The sequence below is a fragment of the Eumetopias jubatus genome, unplaced genomic scaffold, assembly GCF_037043125.1.
Source record: "Eumetopias jubatus isolate StellerSeaLion01/CBP00866 unplaced genomic scaffold, mEumJub1_p1.0 scaffold_13, whole genome shotgun sequence".
Classification (NCBI taxonomy): domain Eukaryota; kingdom Metazoa; phylum Chordata; class Mammalia; order Carnivora; family Otariidae; genus Eumetopias; species Eumetopias jubatus.
In genome coordinates, this window is record NW_028274819.1 from 6,860,614 (window position 1) to 6,881,386 (window position 20,773).

General features: G+C 63.1%; 1 protein-coding gene across 5 annotated transcripts; it reads right to left on the reverse strand.

Moving 5' to 3' along the window:
- Positions 1-365: 365 nt before the first annotated feature.
- PCNX3 (pecanex 3) lies at positions 366-20,692 on the reverse strand. Of its 5 annotated transcripts, none has more exons than XM_028118454.1 (35): positions 19,989-20,689; positions 19,435-19,622; positions 19,106-19,205; positions 18,945-18,984; positions 18,766-18,861; positions 17,414-18,541; positions 16,806-16,929; positions 16,544-16,719; positions 16,021-16,111; positions 15,505-15,640; positions 14,099-14,259; positions 13,160-13,313; positions 12,841-12,873; positions 12,418-12,589; positions 12,195-12,305; positions 11,756-11,847; positions 11,463-11,572; positions 11,184-11,289; positions 10,987-11,079; positions 10,663-10,813; positions 9,667-9,811; positions 9,124-9,301; positions 8,013-8,121; positions 7,720-7,849; positions 7,281-7,339; positions 6,964-7,179; positions 6,089-6,342; positions 3,443-3,673; positions 3,160-3,263; positions 2,704-2,851; positions 2,373-2,603; positions 2,000-2,274; positions 1,484-1,617; positions 1,105-1,403; positions 366-1,028 (listed from the first exon to the last, which is right to left on the reverse strand). In XM_028118454.1, exons 1-35 carry the CDS (start codon positions 20,139-20,141, stop codon positions 831-833), a joined length of 6,126 nt encoding a protein of 2,041 aa, XP_027974255.1. In that variant the 5' UTR covers positions 20,142-20,689; the 3' UTR covers positions 366-830. The 5 variants fall into 5 exon arrangements, with proteins under 5 accessions (XP_027974255.1, XP_027974256.1, XP_027974253.1 ...); XM_028118455.1 differs by having other exon boundaries at positions 14,099-14,241; positions 16,544-16,722; XM_028118452.1 differs by having other exon boundaries at positions 16,544-16,722.
- Positions 20,693-20,773: the final 81 nt, after the last annotated feature.

The window sequence follows — 20,773 nt, forward strand, 5'->3', positions numbered from 1 at the left end:
CTCATTCTTAAAACACCTTAGGTGTCCTCTCTTCTTTATAAGCTGGAGAACTTGAGGCTCAGAGAAAGGCTTTCGCCAAGGTCAAGGCCGATAATGTCAGGCACTAGCCTCATGAGCTGGAAGTCTTTGAAAATATAGGGGTGAGAAACTGGACAAAATGCACTTCAGATCAAGGCTTAAAACGGAATAGGCTTGTGAGGAAGGGGGCCTAGGCCTACCTGAACCCCACCTGGGTCTTACCGCTATCTCCATCATAACCCAGCCCCACATTCTTTATCCCACTCTCTCCGCTCATCTACCCTGACCTGGCCACCCTCCTCTACCCTCCACCCAAACATTCCCAGTCAGAAAAAGAAAACACCAACCAAAATCAAAAATAGTGTTATTAATTCTGGTGTCTCCGAAGCACGAAAAAAAAAAAAAAAAGAAAGAAAGAAAAGAGAAAAAGAAACCACCCTTCCCACATTTCAGCCCCAGGTCCAGGCCAGGGGGCTGCCCCTGCAGGCAGTGCAGGCCCAGGGGCCAAGTCAAGTCAGTCCTGGCCTCGGGCTCGAAGCGGGACCAGCCCATGGGTTTGGCTTTTAGGGCCTGGCTGGGAAGCTGCCTGCCTCAGTTTGGGGAGCCCAGGCCCTGGACTAGGGATAAGAGATCAGGGATCAAGGTCAGAGATCTGGGCCACTTAGTTCTGATACTCTGGCTAAGGCAGCCAGAGGTGAGGATTCAGATGTGGAAGCCAAAGCCACTCAGTTCTGTGGTCCAGCAAAGGGGCCAGAGACCAGGGATCCAAGTTACTGAATCCTGGAGCTGGGATCCAGAGGGTACCAGGCTGCTCAGTACTGATGCTCCAGCAGGGGCTGGGCAGCCGGGCTCTCGCGCTCCTCAGCAGGGGCAGGCCAGTCACCCAGGGTCCCAGTGGGTGTGCCACTCTCAGGAGCACTGCTGTCCAAGCACGGAATGTCCTGGGCTGCTCGGGGGGGCGAGGAGGCGTTGGTGCTGATATCTGGGCTGAGGCTGAGGTCTAGGGGCGCCTAGGAGAGGGAAGACAGATTGATGGAAAAGCAGACCTGAGTAGCTCAGGACCCAACCCTTCCACAGGACCCTTACCTGAGATTTGGGAGTGCCTCCTTTGGGGCTCCCTGAGGCTGGCTCCGCCTCAGAGCCCCCCAGCCCCTTCCGACCCCCCAGGCTCCACTTCCCACTGGGACCCTCAGAACTGAGGTGACCGGGGCCAGGAGGCCTTGAGGGCCGGGGACCCTCAGTGGGGGCGGGAGAAGCAGGGGTTGGTCCAGGGAGCCGAGGGGGCGGCCACTGCAGCAGAGGAGGGGGGCGCCCATCACCAGAGCCGCTCAGGGAAGGCCGAGGGCCCCAGCCTGGGCCGGGAGGGAGGGCTTGGTCACCACTGCCTGTGGGAGACAGGTAAGAGGGTCAAGATCTCAGCTAGGCTGTTCTCGCCCACTGGCTCAGGCCGGCCTCGCCAGCTCACCTGCTGTGTTCTCAGGTGTGGGGTGTGCCGGGGGGGGGTTATTGCTGAGGGAGGTCAAGCCGCCACCTCCGCCACAGTCCGAGTCGTCCACGTTCCCACCACTGTTGCAGCCGGCACCGCAGCCCTTATGAAGCCTGGGATGGGGGCGGCGGGGAGGGACAGGTTGGCAGGGGGAGGGCCCGAGACCGCAGAGGCGCAAGTACCCAGCTCTAGGACAAGCCAGCTAACATCGCTGAGCCCCAGGATCCCATCTCTAAGAGATTTTGCCATCTACTTTGCAGGGTCTTCTAAGAGAGGCATTATCGACGGCTCTGAAGGCGAAAGGCCACCTTCAACTGTGGGAGCGCAGCATGAAGGCGGGTCAGCTCTGGGATGGTGTCGGCTCTGAGGGCCCAGTCCTGGCTCCAGCACTTCCTCACTCTGAGCCCTAGGAGGAAGTTGCTTCACCTCGCTGAGCCTCTGCTTCCCACTCCAGGACCTCAGCCCCGCGGGCTCAGGGCGGCGTGCAGGGCTCACCTCTCCCAGCTGTGCAGAAGCCAGCGGGCAATGGCACTCAGGCTGACGGGGCCGCCCCACAGTGCCCGCAGCTGGGGGTGGCTGCCGGCCAGTGAGGTGGTAAGGGGCGACACATAGATGGGGTAGCCCAGCGGCTGGTCACAGGAAGAATTGATCATGTTGCGGAGCGCCTGCTTGGCGTTCTGGATACTGCCACGTTCAGGGTTGCGGTTGCGCAGAAACACCAGCTCCTGCTGCTGCCCGGCCCACAGGCCACGGACGCACTCGCGGTTCACCTGCGGGCGGCCCCGCAAGAGAGTCAGGGGGCCGGGGCCAGGCAGGGGGGCCGGGCCGGGGGGCCGGGGGCTGAGGGGGAAGGGCCCTCCCTCCCCACCTTGATGACTCGGAAGCTGAGGTGGCGCCGGTTGAGCATGATGATCTTGTACTCGTCAGAGGCGTCATCCAGGACGTGACGCAGAGCCAGCAGTGAGGGTGTGTTGCTGAGGATGGCGCTGCGCCAGGCCGGGTCACCCTCATGCGAGATGACCAGGCGCTCCTCGTTGGCAGCGATGGCATCGTACAGAGCGGCCGGCTCCTCATACTCATCTGGGGATGTGAAGTGGTCCTGCGGGGCCAACGGGGTGGAGGCTGGGTCAGTGGCCCCTGCCCTGGGGAGTGGCTTCATCCCCCAAATGCCCACCCTACCTGGGCACACCTCTCCCCACCTGGTGAAGCTTGAGGGCCATGCGAACCCCGGGCGCCACCACACGATGAAGCAGGTCCATGTCAGCAAAGACCCACTCGTCACGTGGGGAGGTGATGCGGAAGTCCCCCTTGAACAGGGCGTGCAGGCCGTAGAGGAAGGGCTCCAGGCTGGGGGAGAGAAGGAACAGGGGAGCGTGAAGGTTTCGGAGCTCTGGCGCTCCACACAGGGGTCTGAGGTGAGACCATTCTTCATGGTGGGCCTCCGCTTCCCCATCCTGACAAGGTTGGTCTCTGTCTAGGGCCCTCACGGGGTGGTGAGGAACGGGCATGGTCTAGAACTGGGAGGCGCCTTGCCCACGGGGAGGAGCCGCCCTGAAGGAAGGGCTGATGCGGTTCCTGGGGGCTGCTGGCCCAGAGCTCTTCGCGGAGGGGGTAGAGGAAAACACAGGAGGCCCGGCTGGACCTGTGGCACTCACCTGGCAGACATGCTATGCGAGGCTGTCCCCAGGGCCCGTCGGCCCAGCACACACAGGCCAAAACACAGCGTGACCAGCGGCGAGTTCCAATCTTGGTCCACAGGCTGCAGCACAAGGACCCCGTCCCCAGAGCCCCACTCAGATCCAGGACAGGGAACTTGCAGTGGGGGCTAGGGCCCAGACCAAGGGAGGCTGAGAGCAAGAGGGACACGTACAGGGAAGGGAGAACTGGGGGGTGGGGGGGTGGGGGCAGGGGGCAGCCCCAGGGTAATGGGGGCCGGACCTGGCTGCGCCGGGAGGCACAGTACTGGATCCACTCAAGGTGCACCGCACAGAAGGCAGGCAGTGAGAGGCCGGAGAGGCGAAGGTCATAGTCCTCATCCACACTCAGTGAGAACGTGGGGTCTGAGTCAGCGTAGCCCGGCGCCCTCACGGGCCGCAGGGCTGCTGCAATGCCCTCATGGCTGAGCCACGCCTCCAACTTCGGTGAGCGGCTCACGTAGTAGATGATGCTCTGGGAGGAGAGGGCAGGCATCAGAGCTGGGGCCAGTGACTGGGGTCATGCCCTAGCCACGGAAGAGAAAGCACCAGGATGTGGCCTAGGACACCCACCTCGTGTCTCCTCTGAGTTCCCTGAAGCTACACGGGCTAGTCTGCTCCCCTCTCCGAGGCCAGGGAGGAGGAGTGAGAAAGCTGCCAGGAAGCAGCCCCCGCTTACTAAACATCCCCTGGAAGGTTCTGCGCTGTGGCAAGTGCTCGCCTGCTTGCTTCAGCAGATCCCCCATTTGTACGAGACTGAGGTTCAGAAAGACAGCAGACTTGCCTGAGGTTACACAGCAGGGCAGACTGAGCTAGGATTGGAGCCCCCAGGACCTTCCACACCATTCCGCTGTGGGATCCAGGTCTCAGAGGCCTTGGAAGGTCAGGCTGAGGTAGTGGGGCTGCCTACAGGCCAGTGGGGCCTAAGTGCCTGTGGGTCATGGGTCCCTTTAGGCAGCTGAGGTCTGACAGCCACAGGGCATTCCTCTCAAAAAAAAGGCAAAGGCACAGCAACCTGTGTCCAAAGTCAGAGGCTCCTATACCCTTTCAGGGGATGCTCGTTGCTGAACAGGGGTTTGAGCCAACGGAGAAGAGCTTCTGGAAGGCAGACAGGTAGGACGAATGGGCAGTGTGAGGCTGGCAGTTGGCAACCGGGAAGGTTATTGGGATTCCATGGGCCACCCTGGGATGGAGCCGATGGGGCTGGCCCCGTGCCCGGGGACAGGGTGGGAAGTCCAGGGCTGGGGAGGGTGCTGCGGCTGGCCACGAACAGAGGGCCCCCAGGCAGTAGGAGTAGGAACGTCCAGCAGGGTAGCTCTGGTGGGATATGCAGGCCCCGGAAGCTGCCCTCAACAGCTGCCACCCCCCCCCACCAGGCACTGCCCCTGGCAGCCCCAACTCACCCTTCCAAATTTCAGTCCACACTCTGTCTTTGGCAGAGCATTCCCCAGGTCCTCCGGACACCACTACCCTGCTCTGACCGTGCCCAGCCTGTGAGGCAGCTGTAGCCGTGGCCGGTGAGCTCCCCCATGGGGCGGTAAGCTGGGCAGGGGTGGGGCTCATCGCAGCCTGCCAGCCCGGGCCTGGCTGGGTGCCTGGTGCATGGCCACGAGAAGGCCGCGCTGGCCTTGAGCTGGGCTCGCGGGAAGCAGCAGGGTGACCTGCGTAGGGGCACTTCTGACAGTGGGGGAAGACGGTGGACAGAACTGTGACCCCGGATGACCTGAGACTGGCAATGGCCCTGTCTGGACCACAGTGTCTTTCTTGGTGAAGGTGAGGGGCGTGAGGCTCGCACACCCTTCCCTAGGGGTGGCTGGGTGGACGGGAAAAACGACAGAGAAATTACAGCTTCTCTTGGTGCGTGCCACAGATGGGACGTCCACGGAGACAAGAGGACAGCCAGGAGGTGCAGAGGACTGCCCGAGAGAGAACCTCAGGTGAGCAGGCTTCCCTGGGCCCCAGCATGCCTCCGCCCCGCCCCGGCCCCGCACAGGGAGCCCCAGGGCAGCTGCTGAGGGCAGAGGGAACGTGGGCAGGAACCACCCTCACCTCACTGCCGTGGTGCCCTTCCTCTGGGGGCCATCATTCCTGTCTGCTCACAGAACTACAGGGACCCCTCCTCCTCAAGGGGATAAACTGAGGCACAGCAAAGGAGGTGACATCCCAAAGGAGGCTTCCCAGAACCCAGTCCAGGGCTCCCACTGGATCCCACACTGTGCCTCACAGCCCTCAACACCGCCCCCAGGCCCGGGCCTGGGTCTGAGCTCAGCTCTGCCACTTTCTCCTGATCCTGGGGCCTCGGGCTAATCACTTCGTTTTGCCAGCCAGCTTCCACAGTTGAGACATCGGGATCTCTCTTGAAGGGTGTGGTGGGCTTCACCCAGCTCAGGAGTGGTGCCTGGCACAGAGCCTGCCCCCTGGTAGTCACCACTGCTGGGGGCAGCCACGCCTATGGTTATCACTTACCACCGTTAGCATCACTGTCCCTCTGTGCTGATGGGAGGTGGGCGGGGTGCTGGGGTCTAGAAGGCTGGCCTCACCAGCTGCCCTTCCCAGGACCAGCAGCCCAATGAGGGGCTCCATGCCCACGCTGCCCACCTGCCTCCATACTCACTGTCCAAGTTGCATCTTCCAGAGGAGGGTGACAGCGAGCCCCCCCCCCCCCCCCCCGCCCACTCCACTGTTGCAGCCACACACAAGCTGCCGGGGCCCCTGAGGCCTGCCGTCCCGTGGTAGGTGGCATCTCGGAGGATGCTTAAACTCTCAAAGGCCTCTGCTTCCCTTGGGCAAAACGGTTCCCCACCAACCAGAAGATGCCACCCAGGACGCTCCCGGTCAGTGAGCGATCGTTAGCAGGGACCCCTGCCGCCCGGCCACCCGCCGGCCGTACCTTGACGTAGTAAGTGATGAGGATCTTGCGGAGATCAAAGACCTGCAGCATGGAGGCCGCATTATTGTCGCTGATGCTGTAGCCCTCCAGCACGTACTTGCTGGCCGTCACCTCCCAGGCCAGCCAGCGCTGCCCGAAGGCGGCATTGAAGGACAGGACCCGCGGCAGGTGGCCGGGCTCGCAGCAGCAGCAGCCCTCATCTTCCTCCACGCCCTCCGTGATGGCCTCGACCTCGCGCTGCTGGCAGTATGTACCTGCGGGGGCGCGGCGCACTGTCAGTGGGCCCCGGGGCCTCCCCGCCCGCCTTCTCCCCAGCAAGGGCCCGGGTCTTCACCGTGCCCTGCCTGTGGATGCCGGGAGCAACCGTTGCTAGATGCACGACCCTTCCTCCTCTAGACTCCCGGAGGCCACGGCAGAGACTGAAACTCCTAGAAGTGACCCGCTCAGGTTCACAGTGCTCATGAGCCGTGCCTCGAGCCCCTCTGTACCCTGAGAGGCCTCTTCTGAAGCTCGCGTCCGGCATGTGCGTCTTCCTGAGGGCAAAGAGCCAGCTCACCCACCAGGGGCTTTACGGGCCACTCAACCTGAGCCAAGCCCAAGACCAGAGAGCAGGCCAGGGCAGCTGATGGGAGAACCCAGAACTCCAGGCCCACACTTCCGCCAGGGCAGCCTGCTCAGTCCCTGTGGACCCCGAGTCAGGACAGGGACGCAGCTTGGCCGAAGGACACCCTGCCATCTCACCACTCATACTGGGAAATCCAGGCCTAGGGAGGAAGAGCTCCTTGCTCAAGGTCACCGCGCAAACCAGGGCAGGGCTGGACTAGAACCCAGCCCTCACACCCTATGAAACATCAGGCCCAGGCCCCGCGGCTCACCCCGGAACTCAAGGCCACGCAGCTGGAAGGTGACGAGGCCATTGCCAACCTCGATGAGGTGCACCAGGGCGTTGAGGTAGTCGGAGGCCAGGACGAAGCAGTCGCCAGGGCCATAGTTGCCCCAGCGGCCCAGCACCAGGTCCCCACACAGCGTGTGCTGCAGCGAGCGTGTCAAGTGCTCATAGAAGATGGAGTTGAGGTTGTTGTCGTCAGCGCCTGAGACCCAGGACAGACAGACAAATGGAAAAAAATGACAAGCGAGTCCCCCTCCCCAGGGAGGCACCACCCTAAAAGGCCCCGGATGGCCGAGTACACACCGGGGTTCCGATCCAGCTGGGTGACCAGGCGGGTGTTGGAATGATCCACACGTTTAGTGCTGTTCAGACAGAAGGACAAACACAGTCGGCCGACAGGTTCAGAAAAGGGAGTCCCTCCCGCCCGCCCGCCCACCACTGTGGCCTCGGAGCCCACAGCCCTGTTCTCTGCACAGATGCCATGAGAGTCCCATTTCACAGGAGGCCGAGGCTCTGGGACGTGAGGGGCCTCCCCCAGGACCACACGGCCAGGAAGCGCAGGGGGTGAGCCCGAGGCTCGGACAGACTCAGGTTTTGTGCTCATCAGATTAGCCACCCGAAGCCCGCCGTGCCCAAGCACGTGCACCCCTGCTGCGGCCCCTCTCTGCGCCCCGCCGGGGCCCCAAGCTCCCCTTCCTTCCGAGGACCCCCTGGGTGACCCGCCTGCTCCCTCAAGACTCACTTGTAGTCGCGCTCCCAGAACTTGAGGGGCCGCGCGTAGGACATGATGAAGACGGCGCTGCCCAGCAGGGGGTTGAGTGGCGTGGAGAAAAGCGCTGAGAGCAGAGCTTGAACGAACAGCATGGCCGAGTCTGCGCACGAGTCAAGGAGGTGGCGGGCACACAGGAGCCTCCCGAGCCTTCCTCACCACCCCTTAACTCTCATCAACCTGCCCCGCACGCCCCCATCCAGGCCGCCGTCCTCCCCGCGCGCCGCCCCCCCCCACCCCCAGGCCGCAGGCAGCAGGCTGGGTACGAGGCACGGCAAAGGGCTGGGCGAAAGCATGGAAAGCGGAGCCCCAGGTGATCTGCCAGGGCGCGATGTAGGTCAGCACAAAACGCAGCTTGTACAGCAGGTCCCACAGCTGGCGGGGTCGGAGAGGGAAGAGGAAAAGATACACAGGTCACTCACAGAGGTGGGGTCAACCAAGCACCCCATGCAGAGCCTCAGGGCTACCCCAGTGGCTGCCCGTGTGGGAGTCAAGCTCAACATCACTCCCAGCCCTCTCTCTCTGGACCTGGCTCAAAGCACCTGTTACCGTTAGCAGACCCTCTAAGGGAGTGTTAGCCGACTATTGGCGGGACCACCCTGGGAGCTTCCTATTCTTGCCCCCTTTTGCAGATGGGAAAGTTCAGAAAAAGCAGGGTAGGACGACGACTTGCTCAAGCCGTCAGCGATGAGCCTGGGCCTCGACCATGATATTGAAAGTCGAGACGGGCCCTGCCCTCAGAGGGGAGCACGGTTTGGATCTCTACCATCCTGGACCAGACCAGAAACCAGACTAGAATGCCCACGTAAAAGTGAAAATGGCTCAGGGCCATGCTGGGGTCCCGCGGCAGAGACCACCACAGGCCTCCGGGACAGTGTCAGGGAATGGCTCTTTGTTCAGTGATTTCCCCCACTGAACCCCACATCAGGGGGTCCCACAGTCTGGCAGAGCAGTCTAGATCTATCCAGGCCCTAGGGGCTTTTAAAACTCAGCTCTTAACTGCTCCCCAGGGCTGTGGCTGGCCAAGGGGCAGAGCTCAGAGGCTGGTTTCCAGAGGACAAGGCCAAGTCTTAACTACCTAGTAACTGCTCACGAGGAAGGTGGTGAAGGGCCATGACTCCAAGAACAGGCGGCGAAGTCAGATAGACCTGGATTCCAGTCCTGGCTGGTCACCAATTCTCTGGGGGACCCGAGGCACGTCACTTTGGTGCTTCCTCTGTGCCCCTGGGGCACGCGCTGCGAAGGCCCACGGCGGGGCCGACATGGGGCAGCAACTACAGGGCTGCAGGCCCCTGGGGAAGTTTTCCCCACTGCCAACACAGGCAGGTTCTGCTCCCGCTGCACAGCCTAGAGCCTGCAACATGGCCGCCAACTCACCTTGCTGCAGAACAGGGACATGAGGAAGTAGTCGAGCAAAAATCCCTGGGAGAGGCGTGGGTAGTCGAAGTGGAAGAGCAGGACAGTGAAGGCCAAGGTCAGGTACTGCTGGGGTGGGCAGCAGAAGGCTGAGCGCAACAGCTTCAGACCAGCCACGGTCATCAGCAGCGCCCGGCAGCTGTGGATGAGGAACAGGCATTAGGTGGCAGGTGGGACTCGCGGCGGGGCGGAGGGGGTCAGGGCCCATCCCTCCCCGGCCCTGGCCTGGGCTCCACCGAGCTGGGCCCTGCTCTTGTGGGCAAGGGATGCTCAGTCTCTGCTCCCTAAAAAGGTCCCCCTTTAAAGACACATCTGGGAGACACATCCGTTTTCAAAGAGGCAACTGTCTCAACAGACTGTCAGGAGCTCGAAAACTGCTTTCGCTTGCTGGGGCAACTGAGGCAGGCATCATTCCGTCTGTGGGCTTCAGTGTCCCACGTGCCCCATGGGAACGTAGATGGTGGGATGGGGCGGGGCGGGGGGGGGGGGGCGGCCAGTCCTCACTAGAGGCAGAACTTGTCCGGATGGCTGACGACGGCATGGGCGTCCACCGTGAGGGCATTGAGCACCACGGCGGGGTAGATGAGGTACTTCTCGATGCACTGAAGGCTGGCATACAGCTTCTCAAACCACATCACCTGCGCAGCGCCTGCAACAGGAGGCAGGACTGTTGACCCCCCGCGTTCCCCTCCCACTGCTGGGCCAGGTCAGGTGCACACCCGGAGGGGGCCTGGAGGGAAGGCAAAGCACGGCTCTGCAGGTCCCCAGAGACTTTGTGGCAGCTCAAATGAGGGCGAGGAGGCCCCGGCAGGACATTCAGGGTCTCAGGGCACACGCTTTGCCCATTCTGCTGTGTGGAAAAACAAAGCTAATGAGGACATCCCCGATGCCCGCTGAAGCCAAGGCAGGCTGGGTGAGGCCCACACACACGGTGACCTCGAGCTACAGCCCCGTCATCACGGGTCACTGCCCCCTGGCTTGGGCTGACTATAGCCACGTGGGAACGCTGGCCCAGTGGGCAAAATCTCTCATCGCTTACGCAGAACAGGGCAAGTGGAACTTCGTGTTAACAGATCCAGGTGATGAATCCGAGGCTTAGAGGCGCTTTCATCACACAGCCCAAATGAAAATGGGCCTGGCAAGACCTAGTCTATGGGCAACCAGTCAATCCTTCCGGACGACAGAGCCCCTTAGGGCCTTGGAATCCTCCATCCTCCATCTCCCCAGAGAAAGCAAGACAAGCAGAGAAAGAGCAGGGCGGGCAGGGTGGGAGGCAAGCGGGGGCCTGGCCGGGGCGCAGCAAGCAGGACAAGAGGGCAGGCAGGGCTGCCCCAGGGCCGCGTGGGGACCGGGGCGTGGACAGAGGCTGCCCCCTGCTGGCACTCTGAGCTCTCACCGGGCTGCAGGGACCTCCCCTGCCCCCCCCCCCCCGCCCCCCGTCAAGGCAGGGGGGCAGGTGCGGTGGAGGGACCCCAGCCCCCCCGGCGGGCAGGCACTCACCCCGCACTTCATACTGACTGTACTCCGACGGCTTCAGCACGGGCTGCGACAGGCAGAACCAGGGCAGCTGTTTGCGGAGCTGCGGCAGCAGGTAGTGCGTGAAGAAGCCCACGGCCCCGGCCAGCGCGTACAGCACGAAGCCCAGCACTGACTGCAAGAGGGAGAGGCCGGGGGCTCAGCCCAGGCACGCGGGCCATGGGGCCCACGGGGCCGGGACACAGGCCTGGGCGGAGAAGGACATGAGGCCACGGTGGCCCGGGGCCCTCAAGCGCAGCAGGCTCCTGCGAAGAGCGAGGGGGGAGGGGTGGCCCGGGCCACACGAACCTTCAGGGCGATGAAGACGGTGCTGGCGCTGATGGCGAAGGTGAGCACGGCGATCACCACACACATCACCAGGTCGGAGTGCAGGACCTCACGCTGCAAGGCCGGAGACACGAGCGTGGGTGCCCGCCAGCCCGGGGCCGACCGCACCCCGGCAGCCCTCCGCCCTGAGACTAGAACCCCACGCTCCAGCCTCTCACCACCGACTGGCGCATCTTGTCTGGCAGTGGGTCTGGGGGCTCAGCCCGAGCTGTCTCCAGGCTCCGCTCCTCCAGCTCGGGGAAGAGCTTGCTCCTGATCAGGGACCTGGGGTGGGTGAGAAAAGGCAGGGGCCCGGGTCTGCGGAGGCCGCCCCTCCGGCCGCGGGCTCCACGGTCAGCTGGTGACAGGCATGCGCACAGGTCCCCACCGCCAACTCCTGCCATGCACACTCGCACAAACACACACGTGCGCACGGACAGGCACATGCGGGCACCCACCAGAGCACAGTGGGGTCACTGCTCTGACGGCTCAGGTGGTAGGACAGTGCCACCAGGAGGCCACAGAAGACCGAGAAGAGGACAGGGACGTGCTGCTCCGGCCAAGGAGTCTGGGGAGAGAACCCATGCTGGTCAAGGGAGGCAAGGGTAAGCGTTGGGGGGCGGTGCTGGGGGGGGGCTGGGGGGGGCTGGGGGGGGCCCTTGGGAGAAGCCACCGCTGAGCCCAATTCACGGTCCTGCCCCAATGACCCCCTGGGCCTCAGCATGCCCCCCACCCCACCGGTCATCCCTACCTTGATGGCCCCGAGGCAGAAACCATAGAGCAAGGCAGCAGCGAGCAGGCTGCGGGAGAGGCTGAAGACAGCCGTGAGCGGGCTGGTGGCAGCTGTCAGGGGGGAGGAAAGAGCAGGTAAAGACCAGCTCCTACCTGCTGGCATCCCACCCCAACTCCACCCTGCTGCCCCGCAATTCCCACAGGCTAACCTCCCTGGGACCCATCCCCAGCCCACTGCTGTCTGCTCCCTGAGCCCTGAGAGGTCCCCAGAGCTTCTGGCATCCTTGGGTTTAAACCACTTGCTTGGGGGGAGGAGGGGGGAAGAGACGGGCTCTTGAGATCCACAGTTTAAACACAGGAGAAAGATCAGCAAAAGGCTGGAGCCACGTATCTAAGCCACAGCCCCTTCAGGGCCCCACGCTGCCTCCCGACCCCCAAGCCACCTATGGGCCCCATACCTGTACCCCCGAAGCCGTGCATATCTATCTGCTCCAGCAGGTACATGAGGCAAGTGTTGACCTGGGGCAGGAGACCCAGGAGGAAGACGAACGGGAAGCACAAGGTAAACACTGGCAGGGAGGGAAAGCAAAGGTCCGGTCGGTCAGCCTGCAGGCCACCCCTTGGCCCGTCACCCTTGGGGCCTCACTCCCCCAGGGCCACCTCAACGCTGCCCGATCTCACCGGTGGCCACGTCACGGGCACAGAAGAAGAAGGAGGCGGAGAAGAGCGTGAGGCCGTAGAGGGAGACGGGGGGGAAGGGCTGAGCTGAGCCCAGGGCGTCCAGCAGCCAGATGAGCAGACAGCAGATACAGAAGTAGACAGGCCGGCTATATGCGATCACCCAGTTGTGGCCCTAGGGAGCAGGACAGTGAGGGGCCAGGTCTCCCCAGCCGACCACCCCGCACACACGTGCACGCACACACACGCACAGGCTCATGCCTGCTCCAAGATAGAAAGCCTGGCAGGGTGAGGGCAGCAGGACTGAGGATCCGAGGCCATGGGGGTGGTAAGGGAACCCTGCCTCTCCCAGACCCCTCCACACCTGTCTCAGGCCCTACCCAGGGCCCACACCCGAGCCTCGTGGGGAAAGGCACTGGTACTCACGTGCATGGGAGATGCCGCATCAGGCTGGACGCTCTGGAAGAGACAGGAGCTACGTTGGCAACGAGAGCCAGAGCCCAAGGGAGGGTCAGAGACCCCAGGACCTGCTCAGTTCCATCACCGGACTGTCAGGGGTGGCCAGGGCAGGACCCTACACCGTTCTGGGCCTCGGTTCTCTCATGGGTAAAATGGGAGGCTGACTACAGGGGATCTTAAGCACCTTCTCCGCTTCCAAGCTCACACCCCCCAAAACAGGTCGCAGGCATGGAGATATCTGGAAAGAGGTGGGTGGGGGAAGGAAACGCAAGGAGCAACGCCTGACCTTCAGCAGGGAATACTGGCAGGAGGCGATGACCAAGCAGAACTGGAAGACCCAGATATCCGTGAAGAAGCCCTTGAGCAGCAACAGGTACCCCAGGAAGGCGACGAGGCTGCTCAGGCCGACGCCGAGTATGTTCTCCACCAGCCCCCGAGTCCTGGAGAGACAGCAGGGTCAGGGCACACCCATCTCCTTCCCGGCTAGTGGAGCGAAGACAGGTGGAGTGGGGAGGACAAGACCCAGTCACAAAGGCCCACGTCTGAGCCTGTGCCCAGACCACCCCTCCTCCTCTAAACATTCGAACCTATCCCTTTCAAAGACGGAGCCAGGTGGCCCCTGCTCCTGGAAGCTGCCCCACTGCTGCCCTACATCCCGATCTCGGCCCCTTCCGGGCCCTGAGGCTCCAAGGACCACCACTGAGGGGCTTGCGCGTGTGCGGCTCACGCATGCCCAATCAAACATGCCGCGTATGCACACAGGCGGTGCCCGACACACGCCCACGGCAGTGCCACGAGGAAATCCAGAATGTGGGAAGCCGGGCCACAGGTTCTAGGCCCAAGCCATCCACGCAGACAACAAAAGCCATCTGACTTCCCTCTCTGGCTTCCTGGGCCTCAATTACCCCTGAGAAATGAAAAGACTCGGATAAAGGGTTTATGAGCTTTTTTAGACGACAGAACTCAATTTCGTCAACTCTAACACTAAAGCAAATAGAAGCAACAGACTGGATGGGAATAGTCGGGAGCAGAGCTTTCGGACAGGGAGTAACTAGAGCACCACCCACTCGGCCACCTCTTTATACCCCAGAAGGACCTAGTCAAACCCCACCACCAGACCTCAGCCCCTGAGGCACCTTCAGTGGCCCCCGCCGTTAGGTTCTCTGATGCCGTGATGGGCGCCACACGTTTAGAGGGTCCGCAAGGCCCGGGGCCAGGCACTCACCGGTCCAGCAGGGCCAGGAGGGCCAGCCGCTCATAGCGCACGGAGGTCCAGCGGCCAGGAAGGAGCCAGTACTTGTAGCTGTGCTGGGACCGCGGCGGCGCCTCCTCCATCAGTGTCTGCTCCTGGGATTCGTGCAGGGAGTCCTGGTCCAGCAGGTCAAACTGCGGTCCCCACAGCCGCAGCCATCAGCCCCTCGCCCCCCAACACAGTCCCTTGCCACCACTCCCCTTCCCGATGCACACTGGCTGGTCAGCCATCTCCTCCAGCACAGAGAGTCCCCGCCACCTAGTGGCCCTGTGGCCTGTCCTGCTCTGTCACAGAGGCGCGCTCCTCTCTCCAGGTGCCCGGGACATGGCTCAGTGGCTGCTGGGGACTGCTGGGGCTGCCGAGGGCCAGAGTCACCCGCGCCCACGTCTGTCCTCCCCACTCAGGCAGCCTCTCCTGCCTCTTCCTGGGCTCAGTGAAGTCCACCCTGTCCTCTGGGACCCAGTACAAATGGTACCGTCTTCCTGGACAGAGCCATCACGGATCACTCTGACCACCCCACGCTGAACACAGAGCACACCAGCCCTGACGACAGGCCTGGGTGCCAACGGCTGTGTTGTGAGGCCCTAGGCAAGCTACTTCGTCTCTTGGAATTTCTTGTGCCCTTCATTCAGCAAATACTCAGGGGGCGAGCTATGGGCCTGGCCCTGTGCCAGGCCTTGGGGATACCATGCAGAGCCAAAGATGCACGGCCCCTGCCTCTGGATGTGGCCATCAGCTGTATCAGGACCATGGTGCCCCTCCTGTGTGACAACTAAGGAAAATAAATGCATCAGAAAGGGATACATGGGGCTTCTGGGCACTGCACATGGTCTGTGACCCTGAGCGTTAGGTGTGTGGGTGCCCCTTTTACCACAGTTCTTTAAGTTCTGAGTCTGCGTCTTGCACGTCCTTAAAACTTCTGTTGTTCCTAGACTGACCACGCAAATTATTATCCAAACCGGGACACTTTTAGGAGTGAAACAGGAGCTTATGGTAACGAACAGGGACAGAGTGCCCGGAGCCATGCCATGCACCCAGGCCTAGCACAAGGAGCAGCAGGCCACGGCCAGGTAAGCTGATGTCTTCTGTGGGTTTCACCGCAGAGACCCACCATCCCCGCTCCCTCTGGGCCCCTCTGGAATAAAGAAGATACTCCATACACGCTTGGTGAATAAACGAATGAACAACTCCTTGGGCCATAGACATCCAGAGCCTGCACACCCAGGGCCAGCCATCAAAGGTCAGGACACAAATGCGGGCCCCCAGAGCCCTCACTTGAGCGGCCTGTCCCTCTCGGTACCTGGGCTCCGCAACCTGCCCTGCACCCCCTGCCGCCGCGGCCCCTCCTACAGGTCCTTCCCTGACCACTGGCTCCTCACCTCCGGGATCTCCAGGGGCACGCGGCGCACCTGCATGCCCTGCAGAACCACGGGCCTCGGCTGCAGCAGGTTCAGGCCACCCGCTGCCTCAGGGACATCGGCCGAGTGGAAGCTGGAGGAATGCGAGTGGCGGTCCCTGTAGGAACAGCAGCCATGAAGATCGGGGCCACTGGAGAGCCCCAGGACAGCGGTGGGACTAAGGCCAAAGTCAGGCCATAACTGGGGACCTCAGGGGGCTGCTCAGATACCCAAGAGGATCACAGAGGATCCAGAGGAAGCCAGTGGCAGAAGTGCCTGCCTCCCAGGCCCTGGGCTTCTTGGAAGCCTCCTGCCCAGAAATATCACGTTCCTACAGCGTCAAAGGATCCCCGTAGGCCTGCCCTCTGCTGCTTCCCACTCTCTTCTCCTGAAGGTTCTGAGCTGTCCCTGCCCCAGCACAGCAAAGAAAAGAGAAAATCCCCAGAAACGGCAACCCGCCAGGCTGCTCGCCAGGAGAGCCCCAGCTTGGAGACTCACCAAGCTCCATTGGCCGCCTGCTCCCCCTGCTGCCCCACCGGGTTCTCGTAGCCGCCTCCAGCTAGGCCGAAGGTGTAGGAACGCCGCACACCTGGGCCAGGGGTATGGGACACAAGGCAGCACGTCAGGGACAGGGACACCAAGGCCTCACCCACACGGGCCACCTGGTGAGGAGTTCCCATGGATGGCAGCCCAGCCCCTAGGAACCCCGAGCTGGGGAGGAGAGGGCCTGCAGATCAGCCTGCCCTGGGTTCGGGTCCCTATTCTGCCACTTGCTCTGCTGTGACTTCAGGCCGTGCCTCAGCTTCCTCCCAGGCAGAGCAGGAATAACGAGGCCACCCACGTCTCAGAGAGGCTGCAGGTTTGATGGCGGGCAGCACAGGGAAAGCCGTCACCACGGGCTGAGCGGGTGGTCCGTGGCCAACAGAGCGAGCACTGCCACTGGGATGACGAAGACCCTCGGCAGGAGGGAAGGGGGTGCCAGGCTCAGGGGCCGGGCCCCTGGACTCGGGGAGGGGCTCACCACTCTCGTCGTAGAAGTAGTGCACAGCACCCTCGGACGTGTCGTCAAAGGTGCAGGCCTCGTGCACGGTGGCGCCGGCCCGCGTGAGCAGCAGGGAGGAAGCGAAGTGCAGGGCGGAGGGCAGCGTTAGCGCCCGGGAGTGAGAGGCAGCCCGGCTGCGCTGAGCCTCCTGCAGGCTGCTGAGGAGGGGTCAGCCCGCGGGTCAGCGCCACTCAGAGCCACTGGCCCCCGCTGCCCTTCCGACCGACCGGCAGGTGCTCACCTGGGCGGCGAGCCCATGACAGAAGCCGGAGGGGTGGGGTTGCTGCCCGCGTTGTGGCGCCTGCGGATCGCCTGAGTCCGCCGCACACTGCTCGTGCGGTCCCGCTTGCCAGTCTCGTCAGCTGCTGCCCAGGGAGAGGCCCCGTGCATAAGCCACAGAGGCTCGGACACAGCCTCGGACACGGGGGTGGGGGGATGGGGGGGCGGCGCTGGCAGCTTAGGTCAGGCCTAATCCAACCGTGTCCTGCCTCCGGGGCCTAGCCAGGTCACCTAACCGCTTGTGCCTCAGTTTCCACATTTAGAAATAAGGACACAATCTTGCCCTGCCCCGCTGGTAGCCCAGGAGAATGAACGTGGACGCTCAAGAGTCCCCGATGCACAGGGGCTCTGTGCTAACTGCAGGACCTGGAGCCGGGTGTCTGAGATCTCCCAGCCCTGCTCATCTGAGGGGTTCAGTAGACATCACTCAACCACTCAGTCCACATCCACCTGCTGCCTGAGACAGAAGCCGAGCTGACTCTGACCAGCTCCACTCCAGCCTGGCCTTTGTCCAAACCCAAGCCCATACCTAGCTCACCGCCCCCACCCCCCACCAGAGCGGGCACTCACCTCCCCCCACAGCACCTTCCTCTTGCAGCTCCCCCCGCCAGCCGGGCTGGTTGGCGGCAGGTCCCCTGTGGGCCTCAGCAGGCAGCACAGCAGGCTCACCAGAAGCCAGCTCCACCCCCGCCTGGGCCTCCAGCTCAGCCTTGGAGCCAGCCAGGGGGGCCCTTAGGACATCACCCCCAGCCCCATCCATGCTCAGCACGCGGGCATGCGTTTTGGCGCTGGCGGTACTAGGCGTCCGCTGGGTCCCATAGGGCCGCTTGGGGGGCACAGCAGTCCCCTCCTCAGCCCCATGGGGGGCCCGTCGCTTCCGGGGTCCCCCTGCTGCACCACGGGGGCTCTCGGGGGAATAGCACGAAGTGGAAGAAGAGCTGTCAGTACTGTAGCGGCGCTGAGAGCGGAGGCTGGAGGCTGGGCTCAGTTCGCTGCCCTCGCTGGTGTCTTCGTCCTCAAAGAAGCCCCCACCTTCAAGCAGGGGCCGCCGAGGGGCACGGCCAGGTGGGGAGTGTCTTCGCATGGGGGGCCGCCGTTTGGTAGGCCGGAGCAAGGCCAAGTCCTTGGGCCGCACAACCAGGAGTGGCTCAGCTGGGCCCGGTGGCGTCCCTGCTCCTATGACCGTGTCAAAGGACCGCAGCGTGTCATCGGAGGGGACTCCGGCATCTGGTGATGCGGGCAGCTCAGCCTCAGAGGGTGGGTCTGTGTCGCTGCCCTCGGGGGCTTGCCCACCGGGAGGGCTGTCCAGATGGGTTGAGTTGGTCTTCTCGCTCTTGAAGCTGCTCAACGTCTCCCTGTCAGTGCCACTGAAGCAGGAATCCGAGGAGCCCGCTTTCTGGGGTGTGGGCTCACCGGAGCCCCGCCGGTCCAGGGGCTGGTAGCCGCCTGCTCCCCGGCGTTGTTCCCGTCGACTGCTGGTCCTCACAAGGGCCCGCTCAGGCCGGGTCAGGGTCAGGAAGCTCTTGCTCAGCTCCTGGCTGAGGCTCCCCTTCAGAAGGGGGCTCATGGGAGTGTCGGCCACACTGCTCCCACTCCAGGGGGCTCCATCCCCAGCCAAGGGAGAACGTTCTGAAGAGTCTGTGCTGGGGAGAGAGGGATCTGGGGCAGCCCCCGGGGGTGTCTGGGGAAGGTCTCCAACTATCAGAGAAAAGGAAGACAAAATGAGGAAAGGGCATGCTGCAAAAGGAACCAGCCACTAAAGGGGTCCTGTGGCCACCACTTCCCCAGAGCCCAGCTGGGGCAGGACGAGAAGGCCCCATCCTGAAGGACAAAGAGAGTTCTGGGGAAGCAAAAGTTGGGGTGACTCGAAGACAAAATAGCCAATCCTCCCCCCAAGCCCCTGCCAGATCATGCCCACTCACTCAGTTTCTCCTGTGAGCTTAGCTTCAGCATCTCTCGATCCGCTGAGGTCACGATCACATTGTTGCTGCCCTGCTCACGCACCAGCTCCTTGATGTCTGCAACCATGGCCCCACAGGCATCAGCACGATTTCAAGACATCGGGGTGCCCTCTCATTCCACACAGCCAGCAGCCACCTACCTCTGAGGGGCCCAGAGTCCTCCATCCGGGGCAGCAGCTCCTGAGCAGACAAAGAGAGAAATGAAGGAACAAGCAGGGTAAGAAGTAGGCTCGGGACATACCCCAGTGCAGACAGGCTCCCAGGAGAGGAGTGGGACAGGCCGAGGGTAGGGACCACTCACCGAGACCTGGTTGAAGCCAAACACAGAATGCTGGGAGCTACAGCGTACCGGAGGTGTGGAACTCACTTTCCGAAACACTGTCATCTCCACACCAGGGTCCCTAGCAGTGGAGAAAAGCCTCAGCTTTCAGCTAACCTCCCCCTCCCTTTAGATTATACTTCCTCCGCTATCCCCAGCACTCCTCTCTTCTCAAGGGTCCTCTCACAAGTCTGGGGCTGACCAGAGAACAGGTGCTCACCTGCTCCTGGAGCCAATGTCCCTAAGGCTCCGAGGCTTAAGCTCAGGCACTAAGGCCCCTTAATTCCCAACACAGCCCCTCCCCTACTCACCTGGGCAGACTGCTGTCCCCCTGCGCAGGCTCCTCCTCTGGCTCCCCCATGGTCGAGTTGCGCTTCTCCACAATCTCGCCCTGATCGAACATAGCGTGTAGCCGGTAGTTCACAGTCTTGATGGTAGTGAAGATGACAGCCACCACAAGGCAGTACACACCGGCCACCATCAAGCTGGGGGGCAGGACCTGGAGGCGGCAGCAAGTCAGGTTCCTCCTCACACAGCCCTGTCCCCTCTCCCCGTGGGGTAGACCTACCACCACAGTCAGAGCCAGCTTTCACAAAGTCACAAGACCTCCTCACCCATCCCTTAGAACTGGTACAAGGACCCTGTCAGGGGGTTCTATCCTCTCACTGGAGAGAAATCAAATGAGAGGCTCAAGGTCACCCAGCCCAATTAAGGAATAATTTGGCCACTCCTCCATATACCCCAAACTCTGCAGTGAGTCCCCTCTCCACCCCCATAGCGCCGAATCCCTGCCAGGCTGGCACCCCTCCGTGACATCGGCCCTCCCTTTCCCCGGCGGGAGTTACAGGTGGCGGCAGCATCTCACCATGTACAGCAAGAAAGGAAAGGTGAGCAGGAAGATCCAGACGTAAAGGTGGAAGCAGTTGGAGAACGTGCTCTGGTGCGGGTCGAAGAACCAACCGCCAGTGAGCGAGGCCCACACCCCTTGGCGCAGGATCTGCAATACCTGCGACCCCATGGCCCCGCCGCTGCTGCGCGCGCCCCCCTCCCGGGACCCTCATGGGGGCGGCCGCTGGTCCATGCCCCGCCTGGCGCCCGAGGGCCCCGGGGCCCGGCCTCGCGCTCACGCCATGGCCTCCCCCAGCCGGGGAGAGGGGTCGGCCGGGCGAGGGGGCGGGCAGGGGGCGGGGCCGACCCGGGCAGTCAGCGGTGCGAGGCCTGGACGCGGGGGTGGAGCCTCATCAGGGGCGGGGTCCAGGCCCCCACCCCCGGCCCAGAACTGCTCCGAGGGGCCGAGCCGGTAGGCAGGCGCGGGGCACGGGCCGGACACCCGTCGGCGGCATCCAGAGATGGGCGTGGGGTGGGTGTTCCGGGGGTGCAGGCGACGGCTCCCTCGGCTCCGGCCCGGGGAGAGCCCCGGGACCCTGAGGTCCACTTCCGGGGTTACAGGTCACTCGCTTCGGTCTCCGCGCTCGCCCGGCTACTGCGGGACCCGGCCCAAGGGGGAGGCCGGAAGGAGAAGCGAGCCGCCAGCTAGCAGTGGCGCATGCGCCCGACGGGCCTAGTTGGGACCCGGAAAAGGAAAACTTGAAGGCATGAAACTCGACGCACGCGCAGAAAAGTGGTAGAGCGCTAAGACGCGGGGGATCC

Coding starts and splice junctions, on each gene's coding strand:
- PCNX3 (XM_028118452.1), bottom strand. CDS start 20,141: ATGGGGTCGCAGGTATTGCAGATCCTGCGCCAAGGGGTGTGGGCCTCG. Junction 6,343..6,963: donor GCGTGGCCTTGAGTTCCGGG/GTGAGCCGCGGG, acceptor GCGCCCCCGCAG/GTACATACTGCCAGCAGCGC. Junction 3,674..6,088: donor TCATCACTTACTACGTCAAG/GTACGGCCGGCG, acceptor CTCTCCTCCCAG/AGCATCATCTACTACGTGAG.